Genomic DNA, 22,471 nt, shown 5'->3' with positions numbered 1-22,471 from the left:
GCATCTAGGTTGCACTTGTGTTACTGACAGTAGACTTCAGTTCTAAAAATAATAAATCTCTATATTCCCAGACTGTACTTACAGCATTAAAAATAATTGAAAAATAGTAGCACAGAATCATTTAGGTTAGAGAAGATCTTTAAGATAGAGTCGAGCTATTAACACAGCACTGCCAAGTCCACCACTAAACCTTGTCCCTCAGCGCCGCATCAACACATCTTTTAAATACCTCAGGGATGGTGACTCCACCACTTCCCTGAGCAGCCTGTTCCAGTGCTTGACATTTTGTGGAGAAGGCAAGGAGAAGAATCTTTAGAGTTTTTTACTATTTATTAATATTATTATTTTTCATATTATTATTCATGTTAATTTAGTATACAAAGAAGTTTGTCCTCAGGCCATGTTACTACATAGGAGCAGGTCTTAACAGTGATTTCGTGGCATATGCTGTGAAACTGAAAGAATCCTGAAATTTGAGGAAACCGTGAACCCAAGTCCTTCAAATACCTACTTAAGTTTAAGAAAAAAAAGCAAGTCTCCAAATAATGTGTGTTTACACACTGAAACACCAAATTTCAGTAAGACACTAATTTAAGAGGAGATAAGGACTTCAGATTAAGTTCTGAAGAATTGTGCTGTAAAATGTAGGATCCTGACCGGATTCAAAATGAAAAGAAACCCAACTAAGCAAAATACCGAAAAACTAAGTTATTGATGAATATTTTAGCCTGTTAAATATAGCCATTAGAAAGACCATTAATATTGTTATAAAGTATAAACTGCCTTCATATTCAATCACATTAAAACATGCAAGCTGAATGTATTTAGTCATGATGAGCCATGTGAAAATACTGCTTCATAGTTCTGCTGTAATTATATTAAAAAAATATTTTTTTCTTTATCTTTTTTCTTTCTGATTATTTTCCCCCAGTCATCCAGAGTTCATATAACCAGAGCAGTTCTGGAACAATTTCTGTCATTTGCGAAATATTTGGATGGATTATCTCATGGAGCACCTCTACTGAAGCAATTATGTGATCACATCCTTTTCAATCCTGCCATCTGGATACACACCCCTGCAAAGGTAATGGTACACTGGCATAATGTTGTGACTCTCCTACAACAAAATTAAATACCTGTATTCTTTTACAACATTCTACTTTTGGTTTTTCTCTTTTGATTTTGTTTTATAAGCATGGTAATAACAATGATTTTAGATCATGAAGTCTGTACACTGCTTAACTATATACTCAAATGTCTTTTATAATTTCCTAAAAGCAGTTAAGTTGTTGCCTAAAGGTTCTGTCTGATTCTGTGAAAAGACTGTTTCAAGAAACCCAGTCCCTTTTCCAGTAATTGCATTATATTGTTTTTCCTACAATCAAGCATCAAATTTTGTATTTTTAATTGCAGGTAAAATGTGTTTTGTTACACATTAATGTAAGCTCTCATTTTCATGCAAACTATGTATTCTAGTTTGATAAAATCCCTAACACGTTATCATTCATCTGCAGTAAAAATTATTTGTTTTCCTGAGTAATCATAGTTGAGATATGTGAACCAAAGCAAAAAGTGGCATTGTCCTAAAAACTGAAGATATATACTTTTTGCATGAAAAGTCAGAAGAGAAAGCGAGTCAATATGTTTATCTTAACTTAAATCATTCCTAGGTACCAGTGCAGCCCCTGCCCTAAGCTGAGCTGTAATTAGTTTTTCAGTCTTTTGTATCATTTCCAAAGCCTATTCTAGAAAGTCCCCTACAATTTAAAGTAGCCAATGCAGAGCTTACATTTATGTGGGTAACTATTTCGTTCCCCAGGTGCAGCTATCTTTGTACACCTACCTGTCAGCTGAATTCATTGGGACTGCCACGATCTATAACACCATACGGCGAGTGGGCACGGTGCTGCAGCTCATGCACACGCTGAAATACTACTACTGGGTGGTCAACCCTGCTGACAGCAGTGGCATCACTCCCAAAGGGCTGGGTAAGTGCCACACACGAGGAAGAAAATATAAGCATTTCTCCTGTAGGAAGGTTTGCGATGCAAATATCTGAAAGCTCCTTGGATCTGTAGACAAGGAGATAAATATATGGCAATAGTTGATGGCCATCAGTAGAAGGACTATGGAAATACTTTTTGCTGTATTATAAACTCATGCTGATAATTTATGTTTATATGTATTCCCAGAAGATTCCAACTCTGGTTTCCAGTCACATAGCATATACTTATGTGGGCATACTTTAGGAAATATATTAAAAAGATTGATTTTTCTTCCTCTGTAATAAAGAGGAAGTATTACATGTATTTCATATGGCAAAGAAATCTTTGTGTGGTTTGAGTGATTAATAGTGTTAAGTGACCTTGAAAACAGAGTGGAAACTTCTAGTTTTCACTGCACAGGTCTCTGAAACTGTATTTCCAGTTCAATAATATTTTTTTCTCTGTCCTTATAAAATAGAGATTTATTTAATTTTGCTTAAAGTGATGCACTTAGCTTAGCACAGAAGGTACTGAATGACAGAACCAACAAAATGTAATAGTGAATACTGCTTGAATGCTGCATGTTACAGATGTGTATTAAGCAGAGCAGATCATTCTAATCCTATATATTTTGTCTGTAATGCCATTACATTTAGCTATCTACTTCTGTAAAGCAGGAAGGATTTGCCTGAAAGTCTCTTAAAAAATACCTGATAAATGAGAATATATTAATTATTTTTATTGCGTTACTATTATTGTCATGCTGAGAAATTGAATAATTGGAGAATGTTCTTAGTACTGTCACATACCCAAATATTCAAGAGTGTGACATATCTAACACATTAGTTATTGGGTAATTCTTTTTGTAAGTGAGCTGTATGAATAGAGTTTTCCCTAATTTTTTTTTTTTTTTAATAAACAAAACTGGAAGTAACAATTCTTTTCCTAGATTAGGTGTCCTAATAGGCAATGAAGGTGTTGAAGGTCACAGAAAGAGCTGCAGTAGGATCTTGGGTAACATTTATAGTTCTTGCATAGTATAATATTAGATGAAGAGTAGTCTTCGGAAATTATTAAACTTAACAAAAGCTCACAGTTTTCTGTTCATTTAAATGAAAGTTTTGAAATCCTAGTTAATGAAAATTACCTGGGTTGGTTACTTAATTAGCTTGAAACCTTTGTCAGTGATAAATTATATTATCCACTTACGCTGATTCTGGATTCCTGCTGCCAAAATAGAATTAACTTCTTTTTTTGGTGCCTGCAGTGAAGATGTCTCCTTCTGAGCTGGATGTCTGCTGATAATGCACAGTGGAATGCAGGAGTCAGTTGCTTTAATGCAAATTTCTAGTATCATTGTAGTCTTGGTGGGGTGCAGGTTTCCTGTGTATCCAACACCAAAACTGCTTGTTTTGGGTAGATATTTTGCATACTTTACACTGGTAAATGTGTTTAGGAAGCTGTATCTTACCTCTAATTGACAGGCACTTGAGAAATGCTTTGTTTGAAATGTAGTTGCTTCCTAGACTGCGTTGCCTCTATTGATTGGATCTCCACTAACCTCGGTGGGTGGTTAGAAGCTGGTCTGGTGTGGGAGCTACACTGCTGATGTCTGAAATTAGGGTGAACCAAATCCTATCCTGGGAGTGGCTTTATCAGGATTTGTACTTTTAGAGATCTTCTCTGTTGAGGTTTACACTGCTATGCTGCGCAGGCACAGTTTTACCATTGGACAAATTACTGTGTCTGAGATCAGTGAGGAATTGGGATTTTTAAAACTCAGATGATCAGCTTATTTACTTTGTGATTGTTGAATACCCAGCTGTTGTGGTGAGGTGAGGTTTTCAGGTGTCAACCATATTTATAGCTAAGCAGAGGCATGGAAAATTCCTCAACTAGCTTGAGAATGGAAGTCTGATAGTACAGTCTATTTGTTATAGTTGAGATTATTTATTTTTTTTCTACTGTATTGGTTTAAATTAAAATAATTGCTGTGTTTCTGGGTCATGATACTACTACCTAACAACACTTTGAAGATGTATTGCAGACTGCTTCCCCCTGGCTAGATTTGCCCTTTTGTGGAGTCAGTGACGTTTCTTTCTGTAGGAAGTATGGATTGTTTTCATCTTGCCCAGATCTGTCTCTTTGCAGTTAGCTGTATTTTTGGGGTATTTGTATGTGTAATGCCAGTTGCATAGCTTCAAAAAATATATAATATATTCATGAAAATCTGAACAGAAGGCATGAGGTACACAAGGATACAAAATTAGGAATGAGATGTGAATCAGTTAACTCTAAATTAAGCATAGATATGGCTGGTTTACATCCCTACCTTTTCTTTCATTCTGAGTACAGTACATTCTCCTCTCATTTGTGTCAGTTCCAGACAAGATTCTTATTTTACCTGGAAGGCAACCAGGTCAGTCCCTGAAAAGTAATCAGGTAGTGTAAATTAGTGGGTGCCTGGTGTAGCAGTTTGACAACAAAAATCAAAATTTCTAAGGCCTTCATACAGCAGTTGGGAAGGTGTTATATAAACTGAGGCCATGCATATTTTCGGAAAACATATTATGATCCACTATATCTGAATTTTCTCATTTTGTTGTTAGTTAGATTTATAGATAAACTTGACTATTTGCAAGTTTAATATCTTCCTTCTTCTTTCTTCCTTGTTCCTTATCCTCTTCCTTCTTTCCTGCAGAAGGCCCTGTGTAACTGATACAAATGCAAAGAACTAGTAGTTTCTTTTCTATTGTAAGGGTGGCTTTTCTTGTGTTGCATTGAAGAATGTCAGCCTGTCAGAGAGCAGGATCAGTGACTTAGCAAACCCAGCACAGCTATGGAGTTTTCTCCATGCAAATATGCACTGGGATTTTTTGCTATTATTTCACAGACAACTTCTGCTTCTGACTAATAGAGCTGTAATAACTGTGATGATTTGCAAGCAAATGACTGTGAAAAATATAACAATTTCTGATGTGATGGGTTGCTAAATTTAATTTTATAATAACTTCATTTCATAAAAGATGTTTTATGATGTCCACATTAGTTGCTAGCAATTGATAAAATTCGTGAAAATATTTTAAAATTTTTAATCACTTGGATATTACATCACTTTTCTTTACCAGATGGTTTTTTAACATTAAGTGTAGGTCTGGTTGACTCAGACAACTTATAGTCATAGAATGCAGCCCTAGAAATAACTGTAGTTATTATGCTTAAGGCTTTTCTATTTTCACCTCTGTTTTCGGCATCTCATAACTCCACCAATCCCAATAGTTCAAAAAAGGTAACTCTTCCAGGACTTTGGATTCACGTAAATTTTTATTAGCCTGTCGGCAGCCAGAAAGTTTATAATTTGTTGAAATGTAGATTAATGTATAAAAAAATTTGTTAAAGTAAGAAAGTTGCAGTGTAAAAATACAGTTATGTGAAATTTAATGTTGCTGCATTTTAAGCAGCATTTGAAATCTCCAAATCAAAGAATAGGACCCATTTTCTATAAACATTAATTTAATGTATGAAACAGAAAAATGTCTTCATGTGAGAAAATTGCAGCTGAAATTCTAGGCTGACTTGACATGAGACTTTTCTGGAGAAGTCTTTACTGGAAATCATGCCAATATCTAAAATTTGACTGCATGTGCTAAAGTGCCTTCAAATAATTTGCTGTCATATTAGGAAGTAAGCTTATTCATGCGGACATTTTAGTAGTGTGATGTTTTCTTGTCTTCTAGGCATGTCATTTTTATGTGGAGATCCTGAAACAATTTTTAATATTACTTAATAATTACTTTGATTTACTACTACTTGCTGACAGTTACTCTGCTTCAGGGTTTTATTGCCTTCCCCTGCCTTAATAAAACACAAAGTGGGTGAGTTTTCTGCTCTGACAGTTTAGTAGCACTTAAAGCCAAAGGAGCTTAATATTGAAGCTTCCCATTTGGCAAATGCTGTTTTCTTTTAAAAAAGCTAAAGTTTTTCTTTTGCTTCTCCTAGTAATCAACTTCTAAAATGGGAGGTATAAATGAGGTTTTTAAAATGAATTTTAATAAAATTTTTTAAAGTTTCAGATACCTATTTTAAATTTGGTTTTGTATCTTTTATTATTAAATTCCTGTTTCACACTGGCATTTCTTCTTAGATTCAGCATACTAATTCATATTTGTATTTCCATTTTGTTCTGAGGTTTTGGAAACACTGTTTCAGAGTGTAAAAGTATCAACTTGGTCTGTAATTAGTAGCTTTACATTTTACATGTAAATCCACATAGTGGAGACAAGTTGTCTGTTTAAAATCATGAGTTACACTTTTCTTCTGGTGTTATTTGTTTCAAATATTTTTACAAAGAGCCTAAACTATCAAGCTAATTTCCAAATAAAATAATCTAAATTTTATTTTTTTTTTTACATTTAGACTATGGTTATAGCTATTACCTTGATTTGCCACATGCACACCTTTAATATTTTTGTTAAATCATACAGAATAGGGATAATAGGATCTCCCAGCCATTGCAGTATCTAAACAGCCAACAAAGCAGGCAATGGAGAGAAAGTTATTTAAAATGTATCGCTTCTTTCTGTAATTATTTGATTTTATGTTGAGTTGGAAGGGACCCATCAGGATCATCAAGTCCAATTGCTGGCCCTGTGCAGGACACCCCAAGAGTAACTCTGTGCACCTGAGGGTATTGTCCCAACTTATGAAGTCAGACAGTCTTGGTGCTGTGATCACTCCCCTGGGGAGCCTGTGTTGTGTGAGAAATGTGCATTTAAGTTCCCAACTTAACTGTGTGGTTTAGTTCATGAATGAGAGACCAAGCATTTCTCTCTCTCATGGTGTTTGCTGTGTTCTTCATACTCAGTAAGTGCTACTTCAAACTCTCAGTGAGTGCTAACTTTATGAGTATCATGAATCCATCCTTATTGAGAGTGCATGGTGGTTAAAGTACAAATTATGTCATTCTAAATAATTTTCAAGAATATTTTTCACATCCAATATTTTTGAACATGAGCTGTTGAAGGGGGAATTACAAAAAATTTTATGACAATAAAGAAACTGTAGCTTTTGTAGATAGAAAAAGTTCCACAGAGTTATTTTGAGAGCTGGGTTAGAGTGGAACTCAGTTGTTTTTAGATTTACAGCAGAGAGAAAATCAGGTCCTCTGTGATCCACATATCATGTGATGTTATTTATGTGTATGTGGAGATCAGATTCTGCTATCAGTATCATGCTTTATTGATTTAAGGAGTAGAAAAATCATGCTTTTTACATACAAAAAAAAAAAACAGATGGAAGAAAGTCGCATTTGGTTGTTGGTAGAACTCATAACACAATTTTATTTTCAAAGACAGAATTAGAAATCATTATTGTTGTTATTTAAAGCTTCCAATCAGTTTGGGGGGTTTTGGTTTTTTCCCTTGGTTTTTTGTTTGGTTTTTTTTTTACAGCAGTACTGATTGTATTTAACTCTGTGAATGTGTTTACTTATTTCCTCTTATTTACTTTCTGGTTTATGCCCCTATAATTTCTCTATGCTGCAGGGATGAATTGCATAAAATTATAACTTTTTCATTTATTTTTGTCTGGGTAAAGCAGGCTAACTCTTATTATGAGTGTGTATTTTAAAAATCTGACGCAAATGATGGGCTCTGTGAAAAATACATACATAAAGAAATCTAAAAGCAGGAAATTCTTTAATGACTCATCCTCGTGTGGGATAAGGGAGGCATCCTTTCTCTTGCCAATTAAAAAGAATGTGATTATTTCGTATTAGGCATTTATGGTTCCTGTGCCAGATCTTGAAAGGATCATCTTCATAGTTGATCTAATTTGAGATTGGTTTTAGTCTTTAGCAGCGCTGACTATCAGGGTCTGAGTAATGGTGACACTGAATTTTCTATATACAGTGATGGGCACAAAGATTAATAAACAGTAAAAAACTACTTTGCAATGTTTGAGTTAAAAACAAGATCCACTTGTCTTTCTTTGCCTGGGTATATGTGTGGCTAATTTATACTCTTTTAATTATAGGATAAAATACACCATTGTTTGGTCAATAATATATTTTTTTAAATAAACCTTCAACTAGGAATGAAGTAATTTAATTAGTAATGAAGTACAAAACTGTGATGATATAAAAATTATAGTGGAAAAAACTGCTTTAACTAGCTTTAGAACTTCCCATTTAATTAATTCTCTTCAGTCTGTGTCAGATGATCATTACATCATATTGCTGTATTCTTTGTAGCTGTCTGGTAATTACATAGCCTCCAGTTTCTCCAGCCTGCCTTATTTTTCCTTGCCAGTTTTTGAAACTAATTTTTGAAACTAATTAAGTCTTTTGGGTAGCAGCTGTCCCCATTTTCTGATTCTAGAGCAGTGAAGCTTCCTCACCCAACTTAAATGCAAGGAATAAATAGTACTAGAGAAGGGAAAATTACACTTTACCTGCTTGGCATACAGCCTGCAAGCAACAACTCCTTTGGTCTCCTTTGCATGTTGGAGAACCCTTTTCAAGGTTGTCACACGTCTCCAGGGAAATGAGTAGGCACATGAAGAAGTAGAATAAAACTCGGTGTGTCTTTGAAGAGGTTCCCAGTTACATTGGGATATCTTCTTCTTGACATGTCCTTCCAATTTCTGTTATAGAAATGTTTTGCAGACCTCCCATTGTCTGTATTCTGTTTCCATAATTACTGTCTTTCAGAAATGACAGAGACTTTACTTACAGAAAAGACAAAATGTCAATTTTTTTTGTTTTAGTCCTGGTTGTCAGATATTGTCTGATATTGATTCCCAATAAGGTGTAAGAGGGAAGAGGGTACAAAGAAAGAAACTTCTGTGATGCAGTTAGGGAAATTGAATCCACCTTTAAATTAGTGGGGGAAATATCTAAATGATATAAAAAAATCATATTTATATATTTATTAAATAAAAATGGCTTGTTGAAAACAAGCACACCATTGCTAAAAATTCGTGCAATATTTAATATAATTGCATCTAGTATTAAAAAAAATCAAATTACTTCTGTTCCTACAGTGGAAATCAGATGTTTTTTGATGCCACTATTAATATGGACTAGTCTTATATCTTTAAAGCCTAGCTGATAAACTTTTTTACTGCAATACCCTTAGTATTCTTACAAACTGTGAGTGGAGTGGAACAACCAGAGATTTATTTGCTTTTTGAGATTTATTTGCTTTTTTCTGAAGAGTACACAGTTCTCCTGTTTCTACTCCTGAACAGGGAAGAGTGTATTAGCCATTCTTTTTCTTCCTCCTAGTGAAATAAATATACTTTCCCTTAAGGTTTTGCCTTGTCAAACTTGAATTACTGTGTGTAAAGCAGTGGCTTCACTTCAAAAAGCATCACCAAAGACAATTAGAGAATCTTCATTAAAAAGCTGTATTCATCTGGATTGGAAATAATAATGGGACATAGACATTTTTAAAACTTTGATCTGTGTTTATCATTGTAAAGTGAAATGGATGATGGAAGAATAATTTAAGTTGCATTTATTTTTACTGTACAAAATTTAAGCCTCTCTATGCCATGCACTGTCTGAAAAGCAGGAGCGTAACAAAAGAATTTCCAATTCAACTTTAATATTTATGAAAAAGGAGAGTGATAAATACAATAGAAATAGTTTCAAATTGTTATAGTTGTTCGATGTCTGGCTTTTTTAGATATTCCTGTTTTCATAATGTACTTCATCAAGCATTTTTCCTGGTTTAAATAGAATATTTTCTTTAGATAGTAGTTTCTCTTTGGTTAAATGGCTTTAGTTTCTGCTACAAGTAATGGCTACCACTGGTATTTCAGAAATCCTTTCTCTGTTGGTTTTCATTCAGATGGTATTTAACATAGTGGTTTAGTCATTCCAAGTTGTCTATCACTTACTGCTGTCTATTACTATCACCTTATTACTATCTTTCATCTTCCTGTTTCTTTTAAAAAACTATGTAAAACCTTATATGGATTTCTTTTTTTTTTCAAATGGAGCATCACTTATATTTAAATATATTGTGTTGAAAAATGTGATTCTGAAAGGTTATAAATGATATCATTTGCAAATATGAACTTTTATATAAGAGTAGAGTACTAAATCTGTTGTAGGAACTGTGATTTCCTTAAGAAGCTGCAGTGATTAAAGGAATTAGTTTATATTTTAAAGTGCTATATTTTGTTTCTTCCAGATGGTCCTCGGCCCTCCCAGAAAGAAATCATATCATTAAGGGCGTTTATGCTTCTGTTCTTGAAACAACTTATATTGAAGGTAAAATGGTCTGTTCTAGAATGAAAACATTGACATCTGTTATATACTTGTAATAGTATCTTTCATAGTAGAAAATCGTTAATACCTGTCCAGTGTTGTGTCTTTTTCTGGTTAATGTTCACGCACATCCTTCTCATCAACAGAGAAGCAGTAAATCCATACAAAATTTCTTATTAACCTCACAAAACTCTGCCATATATATTTTATTAAATGTCTAATATATATGTTTTAATTAATTGTCATATTTTAAAATTTTTTTAATGAAAATGGTCAAATGAAAAAGATAATTGCAGTTGTCAAGCTAATGATTGCTTTATCCTTCTTGTTGGTTCTACCACTGGTAGAAATGTTGTAGGACTCTTTCTGTTACAGCTATGAATGCTGCTCTTTGAGGGATACTCTGCCATTTGAGATTAGAACAGAAAATACTGGTTTTCAGTTTGTCTCACAAAGTGTAGGAGTAACAGTAATAGTCTGTAGTATCTGAGGGCCCACACTAAAGGAATCTGACCGCATACTGTTTTGAATTGCCAATATGATAAAGAAAAGCAGAAAAATGATAGAGATAATGTAGTCTTTTAGGTTCAAATAAAAAAGCTGTAAAATTATTTTACTGGGTCCAAGGTTTGCTTATCCAAGCCTGAGGAATGTATTTTCTCTGAGTAACAGCTCTTTTTTTTCCCCCTCAGGATCGAGGAGTGAAAGAAGATGAACTGCAGAGCATATTAAATTACTTATTAACAATGCATGAGGTACATTTCTGTAATTATCTACCTTTTATTGCGACTAATTGTACCAGCTCTGTGGGAAGCTTGTTGTTGAGGTTAGTTTGCAGAATAACATTGGTGCTTGTCATACAGGATGAAAATATTCATGATGTGCTGCAGCTGCTGGTGGCACTAATGTCCGAACATCCAGCATCCATGATTCCCGCCTTCGATCAGAGAAATGGGATACGGTAAGACAGTGAAGTGAGAAAGTACCTTAAATGTAGTTCCAGTATCATGACTCCCCAGTTGGCTTCCTATTCACATAAATATCACACTAGCTGATCTTTTAAGCTTCAGTTTCATTACTTGGGCTTTATTTTTTGACAAAATGGGTGATTTCAATATGTTGGAGGAAAAGCAGTATTTCCATTTAAGATTATCATTATGATATTTCAAAGTAACCGCACTGTTTTATTTGCTTCTCAATCTCAAATTGAATGTGTAGTTAACAAGATGCATCAAATACACATGTATCAGTCTCAGAATAATTTTAATTATTCTTTCTTTGTATATTTAACATAATCTGGAGAGAACAAGAGGAAAACAAGAAATCATGCCCTAGCCACTCAAATTCTGTCTGAAAAAAAGTGGAAGTAATGTGTTTATCTGTTTATCTGTAAAATTAATACCTGATGATTCCCAAAAAAAAAGTGTTATTTTGGGGGTGGGGGTTATGCATAATTTGGTAATATAATTCTTTTTGGAGACTAATAATTTTCATGTTGATAATCTAATATTTACCATGTTGGGTTTTTTCTGTTCTGAGAATACTTTAGGAAATGCAAGGGCTTGTAAAAGGGAAAAAGCCCCATACTATCTACTACTTGATAGATTCCACCTCCATTTTGCCTAAATGCTGAGATCTTTGTACAAAGATATGTACTTAAAACTGTTTAAATGATAATGCTCATTGAAGGGAAGACTCATGGTTAGGACTTTGCTTTCTGCCTATAGTTTGCATTCAAACAGAATTTTGTTCCTGTCTTTTTGTAAAGAAGGTAAGTCTGATCTGGAAGACTGGAGACATCTTTATGTAACGTTTGTGGTACTGATATTAGAAGTGTTTGATGGTGCAGTCTTTATGTTTGAAAGTCTGTGTTGTAGAAGAGTAGAGAATACACAAAATTACAACTTTTGAGAGTTTAGAGAGCAAAACAAAACACTCGAAAGCCTTTACATCAAATTAGATGTTCATTTGCCTTGGATGTCAGAGGACAAAAGCCCCAGGATTCATTTGGTAATAGCAGAAGTAATTTCAAAAGAGGAAGATACTGTCTGAAAAAGCACTCTTTAGTGGAAAAAGACTAGAAATAATGACTAAAAACTGAAGCCAAGCTAATTTTAAAGGGAAACTAAAGTATAAATTCAAAAATTTGTTGCAGAAAAGTTCAGGGCTTGGTGACTTCAGATCAAGGCTGGTTTCCTCTCTGAAAGACTGCATAATTTGTGCTTAAACCTACCATATTAGTTAAATATTTAATAATTAGATTAGCCAGTATTTGAGGGCACATTTTTTTGTCCAGGATTTAAAAACAGAAGGTGTAATGAAAGGAGATTTTCACTGGCATCCAGGTACTCCAGGATATGACCTAATGTGTTCTGGTCTGCTGCTCTTGTCCTAAGCTTCCACTGCATAGGCTGTCTTTTATTTCGTTGTTCCAAGAGAGAAGTATAGTAAGTTACTTTCTATCATAAAACATTGAACTGAACCAAACTACACCATGTTCCCAACCTCAATAATTCATTATCAAACTCTTATGCTGCGCTTGATTCTTTCAGTAAATCCTATTTTGTGTAAATTGTTGGTTTTATTTATTTATTTCTTAATAAATATTCTTGCCCATGAAATACAAGCCATATATGGGATGTTTAGTGATAGAACCTATGTATGTGATGTTTGAGCTTTAATATTTTTTTCTGTTTTAGAGTAATTTATAAGTTATTGGCTTCCAAAAGTGAAAGTATATGGGTGCAAGCTTTGAAGGTCCTTGGATATTTTCTTAAACATTTGGGTCATAAGTAAGTGTCATTTTAAAATTTTTGTAGTGGTGTATTTAAGTTCACAATTCTTCTTGTCTTTTTGTCATGATTATTGTATATTCCTTGTCAATCTTTAGAAATAACTTCAAATTTTATTAGATTTTCTGATTAATAATTTGTGCACTGTTAGCTTTATAAATCAGATAAATTTTTTTCAGTTAACTTGCTATTACTATGATGTTTGAAACAATATATTGGTTGTCTTACAGATATAAGGTATGCTGAAAGTAAAGTCTTGAAACAAGGGAGAAACATTTTCCAGAAATACCTCCTATAGCATATATTGCACGTTCAGCTAAAGTTAACAGGAAACACATGAGTGTGATCTAAAATTTGCTTCTGGAATCATCAGTGTCATTGCAATAAAATTTTCAGGGCAGCATTTCTAAAAATAGTTTTAGAAGGATGGGAAAAATGAAATAGAACAGTTTATTGACATGGGAATGTTTCAGAAGGAAAAGCAGATACATCAAGCAAGTGGTGTTTAAAAAAGGTGGTAAGGACATATCTCTGTGCAAGAAATACTCACTGAGAAAACGTGGCAGCACAAAATATTCCCATTTAAAAAGACCTGATGTCATGAAATGGGTTTACTTAGTCTGATCTTCCATGTTATAGTGTCAAGAAGGCACTAACAATCATGCAGTGCTGCATAGCCTGCTGTTGCTCATTTTTCCCCTTCTACATGTGGTGCTAAGATCCCTGCTGGGATTAGCCCAAAATGGCATTTTAGTGGGAGGCTGTGTATTATAAAAATGATCCACATGCTTCACAAGAGACTTCATCATGTAAGCCTCATTTGAAAGGAAAGGAGGTAGGAGTCCAGCCAGAGTGTGGTATTGCTAGAAATGCTTTTCTCTCAGTAAGATCAATAAAGTATGACTGTATAATTGAGAGTCAGTTAGCTGAGAATATGCTTCTAAGTGAGATTTTTCCTTTGGGATCCAGCAAGTCGAATACTGTTCTGGGAATTAATAAAGCAAATTGATAGTCCACTCAAGAATCTCCAAGGACTTTTCAAACATTACTTAGTAAAAGTCGTTCACATTGATAGGAGTTGGATTAAGTATGACACACCAGATGAAGGTTTGATTTGTCAGAAGCCTGGTTGTATCCAGATAAGTATATTTGTTTAAAATATTTATCCAGAAAATCAAGTAGCAACTTATGTCCTGGGTGCATCAGGCACAGCATGGCCAGCCAGGTGAGGGAGGGGATTGTCCCACTGTGCTCTGCGCTGGGGCGGCCTCACCTCAAGTGCTGTGGGCAGTTTTGGGTGCCACAGTATAAGCACGACATTAAACTATTGGCAAGTGTCCAAAGGAGGGCAACAAGGATGGTGAAGGGCCTGGAGGGGAAGCTGCATGAGGAGTGGCTGAGGTCACTTGGTGTGTTCAGCCTGGAGGAGACTCAGGGGAGACCTCACTGCAGTTACAACTTCCTCATGAGGGACAGAACAGAGACAGGCACTGATCTCTTCTCTGTGGTGACCAGTGACAGGACTCAAGGAAACAGCATGAAGCTGAATCAGGGGAGGTTTAGGTTGGATATCAGGAAAAAGTTTTTCACTCAGAGGGTGGCTGGGCACTGGCACAGGTTCTCCAGGGAAGTGGTCGCAGCACCAGCCTGACAGAGTTCAAGAAATATTTGGACAATACTCTCAGACACGTGTGATTCTTGGGGATGGTGCTGTGCAGGGCCAGTTGTTGAACTCGGTGATCCTTGTGGGATCCTGAGTTAGTCCCTCCTAACTCAGCATATTCTATGATTCTATGGTTACAAGAAAAGAAAAGAGAATTTTCAGAAGCTGAAATTTTAATTTAACATCTACTTGCAATTATGGATATATCAATGCAATTTCCATTGTTGAGTGAACATATGTACTTAGCAAAAATTAACTTTATTTTTCATGTAATTGGAGTGATTGAAATCCCCTTGAATACTCTGTGTAACTTTCAATGTTTTTTTTTAATTTTTAGACCTCGGAACATCTGCAAATGTGCATATTTTATGTAGATTTTAGCAAGTATATACGCCCTTCCATTTCATGTTTTACAGCTAGTGCTTGTGCCTTTTTGTTCACATACATATGTGTGCACATGACTTTATAAAATGGAAGTCAACCACAAACATTACAATGTACTTATATTCCTGTTTCACAGTACAGGAAACAGATACTGCATAGTAATACACTGAAGCAGAATCACATAAAGACATGTTATGTGATTTATGAAATCTAAAGCAATACAGTATTACTAATAAATGTGTAGGTACTAAACCAATTACTGTTGCTGTAGTTTATATATACATGTATCACAGATGGAGCTATGGAGTAGAAGTGATTGATTCTCAGAAATGACCATGATGTGTTACATGAGAGCCTGAATAACTTAACTGATTTTTCTTTGTGATCTATGATGATAGACTACTTTGTCTAACCTTAGCAGTTGACAAAATCCTGGTTTTTTCCCTCCTCTGCCATATTTGATTCTTTCCATAGCATCACTTAAAATAATAGTCCCTTGCTTACTTTTGGGTTTTACCCACACATGTAAATCTCCTAATGGATTTCTACTTCTATCTGCTAAATCATACCTTAAAAGGTTGAATACATGTAGGTTTTCTCATATTTAATTCATTAACTCCCTTCTGTGCACACAAAAGTACACACTGTTATAAATTTTTACCATTCTTTTGTGGCGCTTACTTTGAAAATTATGAAATAATCTATTAATTTCAGAAGTTCTAGAATGAACCTATATAGTTTGTATTATTTTCACTGATAATCATGAAAACACAGTTTCTTAGCTTTTGAATGCATAACATTTTTAGAAGCTTTACTGTATCCTGTTTAAATTTTTTCTGCTGCTTTAATAAAGATTATTATTTATTTTGAAAAATCATTTTTATTTCATATCCATTATAGTAGTAGGTAAATTTAATGATGCAAAATATGAGGACTACTCTATTTATTATGTTAGATCTTATTTTAAAATGGTGGGATTTAGGACTAGGGGAGTTCATTCATGTGAGCTGCTTCCTTTTCCACTTTTTAAAGATTTGAGTAGTTTTGGATTCCATATGTGAAATACACTTCAATCATGTAGAATTTCATAACTTTTCAGGATTTTATTACTTTTTCATTGCAACGTGTTATTCCAGGATTTAATTATTCTGTCTTCATGAGAGAATGATATATAAAGAAGAAGGGTGATACTGAAAAATCCCTATATATATATTAGTATTAACAGATACAGATTGCTTGAGCAATCTAAGGGAGGCTTGCCAGATCACCCACTGTGGTTGCTTGCAACCTAACCAATTCTGTGATAAATATTGGAAAATATAAGCTGGATTGTCCTAAGTTCTTGTGATGTGACAAAAGTCGTGTTCTTCCGTGATAACATTTTAACCAACCTGCGCACATCTTGAACTTTCTTACCTGAGTACGATAGTAGGAGTTGGCTTTGAGAATGGTGGGATTTTTTTTTTTACTACAAAAGCCAATCCTAAATACAATATTGTTTTCTGAGAGCCTTTGTATATTTGTACAATTGCATTAATTGTGGGAAATATCTTAAATATATATAAAAAACCAAGCTTGAGAGCCTTTTAGTACAGCATCAAAATATTCGGCTTCTGGATTTTATCTTGCTTTTATTTAAAATGCTCGTCATACTTGACGTATGCCTAATGTTTTTATTTTCTCTTATAGGAGAAAGGTTGAAATCATGCATACTCACAGTCTTTTCACGCTTCTGGGAGAAAGGTTGATGCTGCACACAAACACAGTGACCGTTACAACATACAACACACTTTATGAGGTACAAATTGTTAAATGTAAAGATTGTTGTTTCTGCTGTAAAAAGCATGACTTAAAATATGTGTGCTCCATAATATCATGATTCTCAAGACTTTTGAGAAAAACTTAAAAAAATTTTGAGAAAGTTCTTCTTGGTTCGCAATGTATTTTACCATGTTTTAGATATTTTTGTTAACAATGTCATAATTTTTACATAGGTTCTATAAAACTTTCCACTTCTGATAGAAGAGATCCCGTTCCTTAGGATGTTCATCACTTTTCACAAAAAAAGCAAACAAACAAAACCCAAACAAAAACCAAAACCAGACCAAAACTCGAGCCAGATACTGCAGACCTTCAATTGCTCATACTTATTCATTGTTTGTTTTCATTGAAATGGAAAATGCTGAAGTCACAGATGCCTCTCTTTTCTTTTTTCTTTTTTATGTCACTCATTTTACATTTACAAATTTTTGAAGAGTGCTGGTTTTTTTCCTTTTTTAACCATGCTAAATGATAACTAATGCAGCCACTTTTATGTAGCTGGTACAGCTTGAGGCGAATAAGTATGACCCCACAGCATTCAGCTGTTCTACCAGGTTCTTGTAGAAGCTTCAGTTTTGACGATGAACAATTTTGTAAAAGCAAAATATCAAGAACATCACGTTGGTTGTAACCCATGTCTTCATGCCTGTGCACATAAAACTCATGTGTCATCTTCAATTAATACTAAAATGGTGACTTAGAACAGAATTTCTTGCAATTTCTTAAAATCTTATGCACTAAAAAGATTTTTAGTGCTTTTTTAGTCACAAATAGATTTAATGACTAGATGCTCAAGGTAGGTTCCAGAAAAGAAAGAAGAAACTACAGGAGTGCTTGGTTTTCAGGGTTCTAAATCTGAGTAATGTAGAAAATTATTCTCCTATGATTGTAAAAACCTAAACATCATCTATTTGCCAGTGACTTAGATCCAAGTTCTTTTTATTGTACATTACCTTTTATGGTTTGGCCATTTGACCCTAAGAGTCTAGTTCCTGCATTCAGGTTTCTGAAAGCTTCTTATGATTGGTATTCTCAGAAAAATGCATAACTCATTGACAAAATCAAAGTCCTCATGGAATTCAGCATCCATAGACAATTACATTTAAAAAAATAGTCCGAGGAGAGGAGAAAAGAAGGGGTTAAGTGGTCTAAGTACTGAAGATTTGCTAAGAAACTGATGCTAAGGAACAGATATTTTCCATGTTCTCTCATATAAAGTAAGGGCATATTTGCATTCTGTTTTAAACATCAATATATAAAGACCTATTCTAAGATTCTGTGTTTATGACTGATATTAGTTTGATTATTTTTTAATGAGAGAGCTAAAGTTCTTTAAAATAAATATTGCTAGTGAAATTACTCAATTTTGAAATACATTTACATGAATGTAGCTTTTCTAAATCTCTTTACGAATTCTCTTTACTGAGAATTCTGTGTTGATGTCATTGAATTTTTAGGCTTTCTGTGTTGATATAGTTGAATTTTTAGCTTGTTCTTAAAAAAATAAAGTTGCATATATACATCCAGTGACAGGTATCCCAGTGTGAAAGGTTTGTGGTGTTGCCTCAATACAGATTAATTAGGTTGTCAGGTACAAGTCAAGCAACAGGAAAATCTTCTGTCTTCCTCATTATGTGAAGTCCCAGGATTACTCCTACAGAATGCTAACTCTTACTCCTTGCTAGCCGGAGGAAATAAAACCCAGTTTTAAGAATTATTTGGTTTGGTTTTGATGAAACATATGAGAATAATTGTTGATGTATGTAGCTTGTGAAAGATATTTGATGTGTGAATGTATAAAAATATGAGAAATATGATTGGAATATCTTTAAAATACTGTTATTGTATATTTAGGTAACAAACTCAAAGTTTAGCTAATCAGCTACAGTGCAACCATGAAAATCTTTATCCTTGCATAGAGGAATTGCTTTATTCTGGTTTTCAAGATTTAAAGTATTTTACTTAATTTTTTAATATCATGTTGCATGTGGCCATGTTAAATGTTCTTAACAAATTTTAAAATGAACAAAGGAATACTGTAGTGTTTGATTAAAAATGGTAAAAGGAAGTTAATATTCTGTTTTAGATTTTGACAGAACAAGTATGCACCCAAGTTGTTCATAAACCACATCCAGAGCCAGATTCAACAGTGAAAATTCAGAATCCAAGTAAGGACAATATATTATGTTTGTTTGATAAATGTGTCGCCGAGAGGTTTTTTGAAATGATGGTTCAGAAAGTGAGAACAATTCCTTCAGGTATCTTAGATACACATGGGTTGCAGTTATCTCTTACGTTAATGGCTGTTAGCAATTATTTCTTTTTTTAAACATTGGTAAAGTGCTTTACATAACTAATTTATTCTTTCAAAGTGATTCTTAAGGTGGTGGCAACGCTGTTAAAAAACTCCACGCCAAGTGCAGAGCTGATGGAAGTTCGACGTTTGTTCTTATCTGATATGATAAAACTCTTTAGTAATAGCCGTGAAAACAGAAGGTACGTCCATACAAATAGTATTTTCTCCCCATTGATTTCTGGGTAATAGTTATTTGTTATATTCTGTGTAGACTTTTAGAGTCTGTGGTAAATTAAATACATTTAAAATAAACTTAATACATTTGTGGTAACATTTCTTAGTTCAGTAACTAATACTAGATTCTTCTCTGTAGTATATTTTAATTATTTTTTCATACTGAAGTATTTTAAAGTTTATTCCTAACATTGGATTGATGTTAAGAGATGATGTTCCTCCCATCTTAACCATTGTAATGTTAAAATAAAGAAGCTTTGTTTGGATATATTTTGAACTAATTATTTCACTTTAGATGTTTACTTCAGTGTTCAGTGTGGCAGGACTGGATGTTTTCTCTGGGATACATTAATCCTAAGAACTCTGAAGAGCAGAAGATCACAGAGATGGTTTACAACATTTTCCGTATTCTCTTGTACCATGCAATAAAATATGAATGGGGAGGCTGGAGAGTGTGGGTGGATACTCTTTCTATAGCCCATTCCAAGGTAAGAAACAGCTCATAGATGTTTTTTTGAAATACTGATAACTCCCAAAGGCTGTAGCAATACAGCAATATAGGATGTAAAGTGATTTAGTGCCATCTGGTGGCTCTCACTACTCATGTCAAGGTGGCTTTTTTTCTTGTCACTTAGTAAGCGGCATTTAATATGTTCCTAAAAATCTTGCTACATTTTGCCCAATTAATCTAACGTATATTTAGCAAAATAATCTAAATTTTCTTTTCTTTTTAAGGTCACATATGAAGCTCACAAGGAATATCTAGCAAAAATGTATGAAGAGTATCAAAGGCAAGAGGAAGAAAACATAAAAAAGGGGAAGAAGGGGAATGTGAGCACCATCTCAGGTCTTTCCTCTCAGACCACAGGAGCAAAAGGTGGAATGGAAATCCGAGAGATAGAAGATCTTTCACAAAGTCAAAGCCCAGAAAGTGAAACAGATTACCCTGTCAATACAGATACGAGGGATTTGCTCATGGCTACAAAGGTGTCAGATGATGTGCTTGGAACTGCTGAGAGACCTGGAGGAGGAGGAGTGCATGTGGAAGTTCATGACCTTTTAGTTGATATAAAAGCTGAAAAAGTAGAAGCTACTGAAGTAAAACTTGATGATATGGATTTGTCACCAGAGACATTGGGAACCGGAGAAAATGGTGCACTGGTAGAAGTGGAATCTCTTCTAGATAATGTATATAGTGCAGCTGTTGAGAAGCTGCAAAACAATGTTCATGGAAGTGTGGGTATTATTAAGAAGAATGAGGAAAAAGATAATGGTCCATTAATAACTCTGGCTGATGAGAAAGATGAACCTTCTACTAACAATACCTCATTTCTCTTTGATAAAATACCTAGTCAGGAGGAGAAACTCCTTCCTGAACTTTCAAGTAATCACATTGCCATTCCAAATGTGCAAGAGACACAGATGCATCTTGGGGTAAATGATGATTTGGGATTGCTTGCACATATGACAGGTAGTGTAGATATAACTTGTGGTTCAAGTATAATAGAGGACAAAGAGTTCAAGATTCACACCACTTCAGATGGAATGAATAGCATTTCTGAGAGGGACTTGTCTTCATCATCTAAAGGATTAGAATATGCTGAAATGACTGCCACAACTCTTGAGACAGAGTCTTCTGGTAGCAAAACTGTACCTAATGTTGATGCAGGAAGTATAATATCAGATACAGAAAGATCTGATGATGGTAAGGAGGCAGGGAAGGAGATACGGAAGATCCAGACAACTACTACAACCCAGGTAAATTTCAAGTATCTATGTGTGTGTCTAATGTAATCACTGCTCATTGCTGAGGGGGAGATTAATAGTATGAGATCTGAGAGATATTTGAAGTCTATTTCTTTAATTATATGAAAAATATACACCTTCCAGGCCCATTTTCTTTGAAAATGCCATAATGTGAAATCTTTCATGGCTGTATAGAAAATATATATTGCATATACTAGTTACATAATGTTATTTCCTACAAAAATCAATGAAAATTTACAATGAATTGGTTTAAATACATGGACATTAATCTCTGTTCAAAATAGTATTCTTAAGAAGGATTATCAACTGAGCAACTAGCAGAATTAATATTCAAATCTCTTCTTTGTGTGCTATGAACTCTAAGCTGTCCATGGCTAAATACTTTTTCTTAAAATGAAGTAAACTGTAAAAAAAATAATTGAAGTAATTATTAAATAAAAATAAATGGAAAATAATTGTTTTCTTAAATAATGAGAGATTTTATTTTAGCATGTATACAGTGGAGCTGCTGGTTGGAATTTTGATTGCTGTAGGTGTGGTAACTGTCTCATTAGATTTGATCTCCTTGAGACCACTGAAAACTACTCAAATACCAGCCACCTAAGTGGAGATACTTACATGTTTCATGCTTGTTTGTGCAGTGGCAATGCACATCAAAGCCCATTCTTGCAGATACAGTATTATTGGCTAGATAAAAGCTCCTCTGTTATGTTGAAGCTATTATACCATTGTTGCTGCTGGCATGAAGTTTACCTGCAGTAGTACCTGAAGGAGAATGTATTTGACTGGAGTTGCTAACCTCAAATTCTCTAAAAAACCGGTCTACAACCATCCCCCTGCCTTATCATTAAGAAGTAACTCTCTTTTATTCCAATGGACTGAAAGAAAGCAATAAAATTGTGTGACAGAGATGGGAACTACTGCTTACTCCTAAGAGTTAATGCCTTTATTAGTAATAGATCAAATATTGAGTTCATATATATATCATGAATATATCAGATTCACTCTTTCCTATGTTTCTAACTAGAAAAAATGGAAAATACCATATAAAAGCACAATGCAGAAATTCATGTAAAAAATTAAAATCTTAGCTAAATCTAAGAGAAAAAAACAATTTAAAGATAACCCTAAGAAAAATATAGGAAATGCAATCAACTGTAATAATTTTAGTCCCAAGAGGTCAAATTGTAAAAAGGAAACCTTTTCTACTTTCATAACACTGGCTATAGGAGATCAAGATTGACTAAATAAACA

At 34.1% G+C, this 22,471-nt stretch overlaps 1 protein-coding gene across 13 annotated transcripts in view; it reads left to right on the top strand.

Annotated features, from left to right (window-relative positions):
- NBEA (neurobeachin) overlaps positions 1–22,471 on the top strand; it is a 453,637-nt gene that overhangs the window by 122,153 nt on the left and 309,013 nt on the right. For all 13 annotated transcript variants that reach the window (XM_030944908.1, XM_030944837.1, XM_030944889.1 and 10 more), the window contains exons 12-22: positions 932–1,084; positions 1,820–1,988; positions 10,184–10,263; positions 10,953–11,015; positions 11,124–11,221; positions 12,960–13,052; positions 16,789–16,897; positions 19,007–19,088; positions 19,293–19,416; positions 19,746–19,938; positions 20,186–21,208. In XM_030944908.1, coding sequence (XP_030800768.1) covers positions 932–1,084; positions 1,820–1,988; positions 10,184–10,263; positions 10,953–11,015; positions 11,124–11,221; positions 12,960–13,052; positions 16,789–16,897; positions 19,007–19,088; positions 19,293–19,416; positions 19,746–19,938; positions 20,186–21,208 — 2,187 coding nt within the window. The remainder of the gene's footprint in view (positions 1–931; positions 1,085–1,819; positions 1,989–10,183; positions 10,264–10,952; positions 11,016–11,123; positions 11,222–12,959; positions 13,053–16,788; positions 16,898–19,006; positions 19,089–19,292; positions 19,417–19,745; positions 19,939–20,185; positions 21,209–22,471) is intronic.

Source organism: Camarhynchus parvulus, chromosome 1, assembly GCF_901933205.1.
Source record: "Camarhynchus parvulus chromosome 1, STF_HiC, whole genome shotgun sequence".
NCBI lineage: Eukaryota > Metazoa > Chordata > Aves > Passeriformes > Thraupidae > Camarhynchus > Camarhynchus parvulus.
The sequence above is the reverse complement of the archived record's forward strand: the minus strand, read 5'-3'. Positions and strand labels throughout refer to the sequence as shown.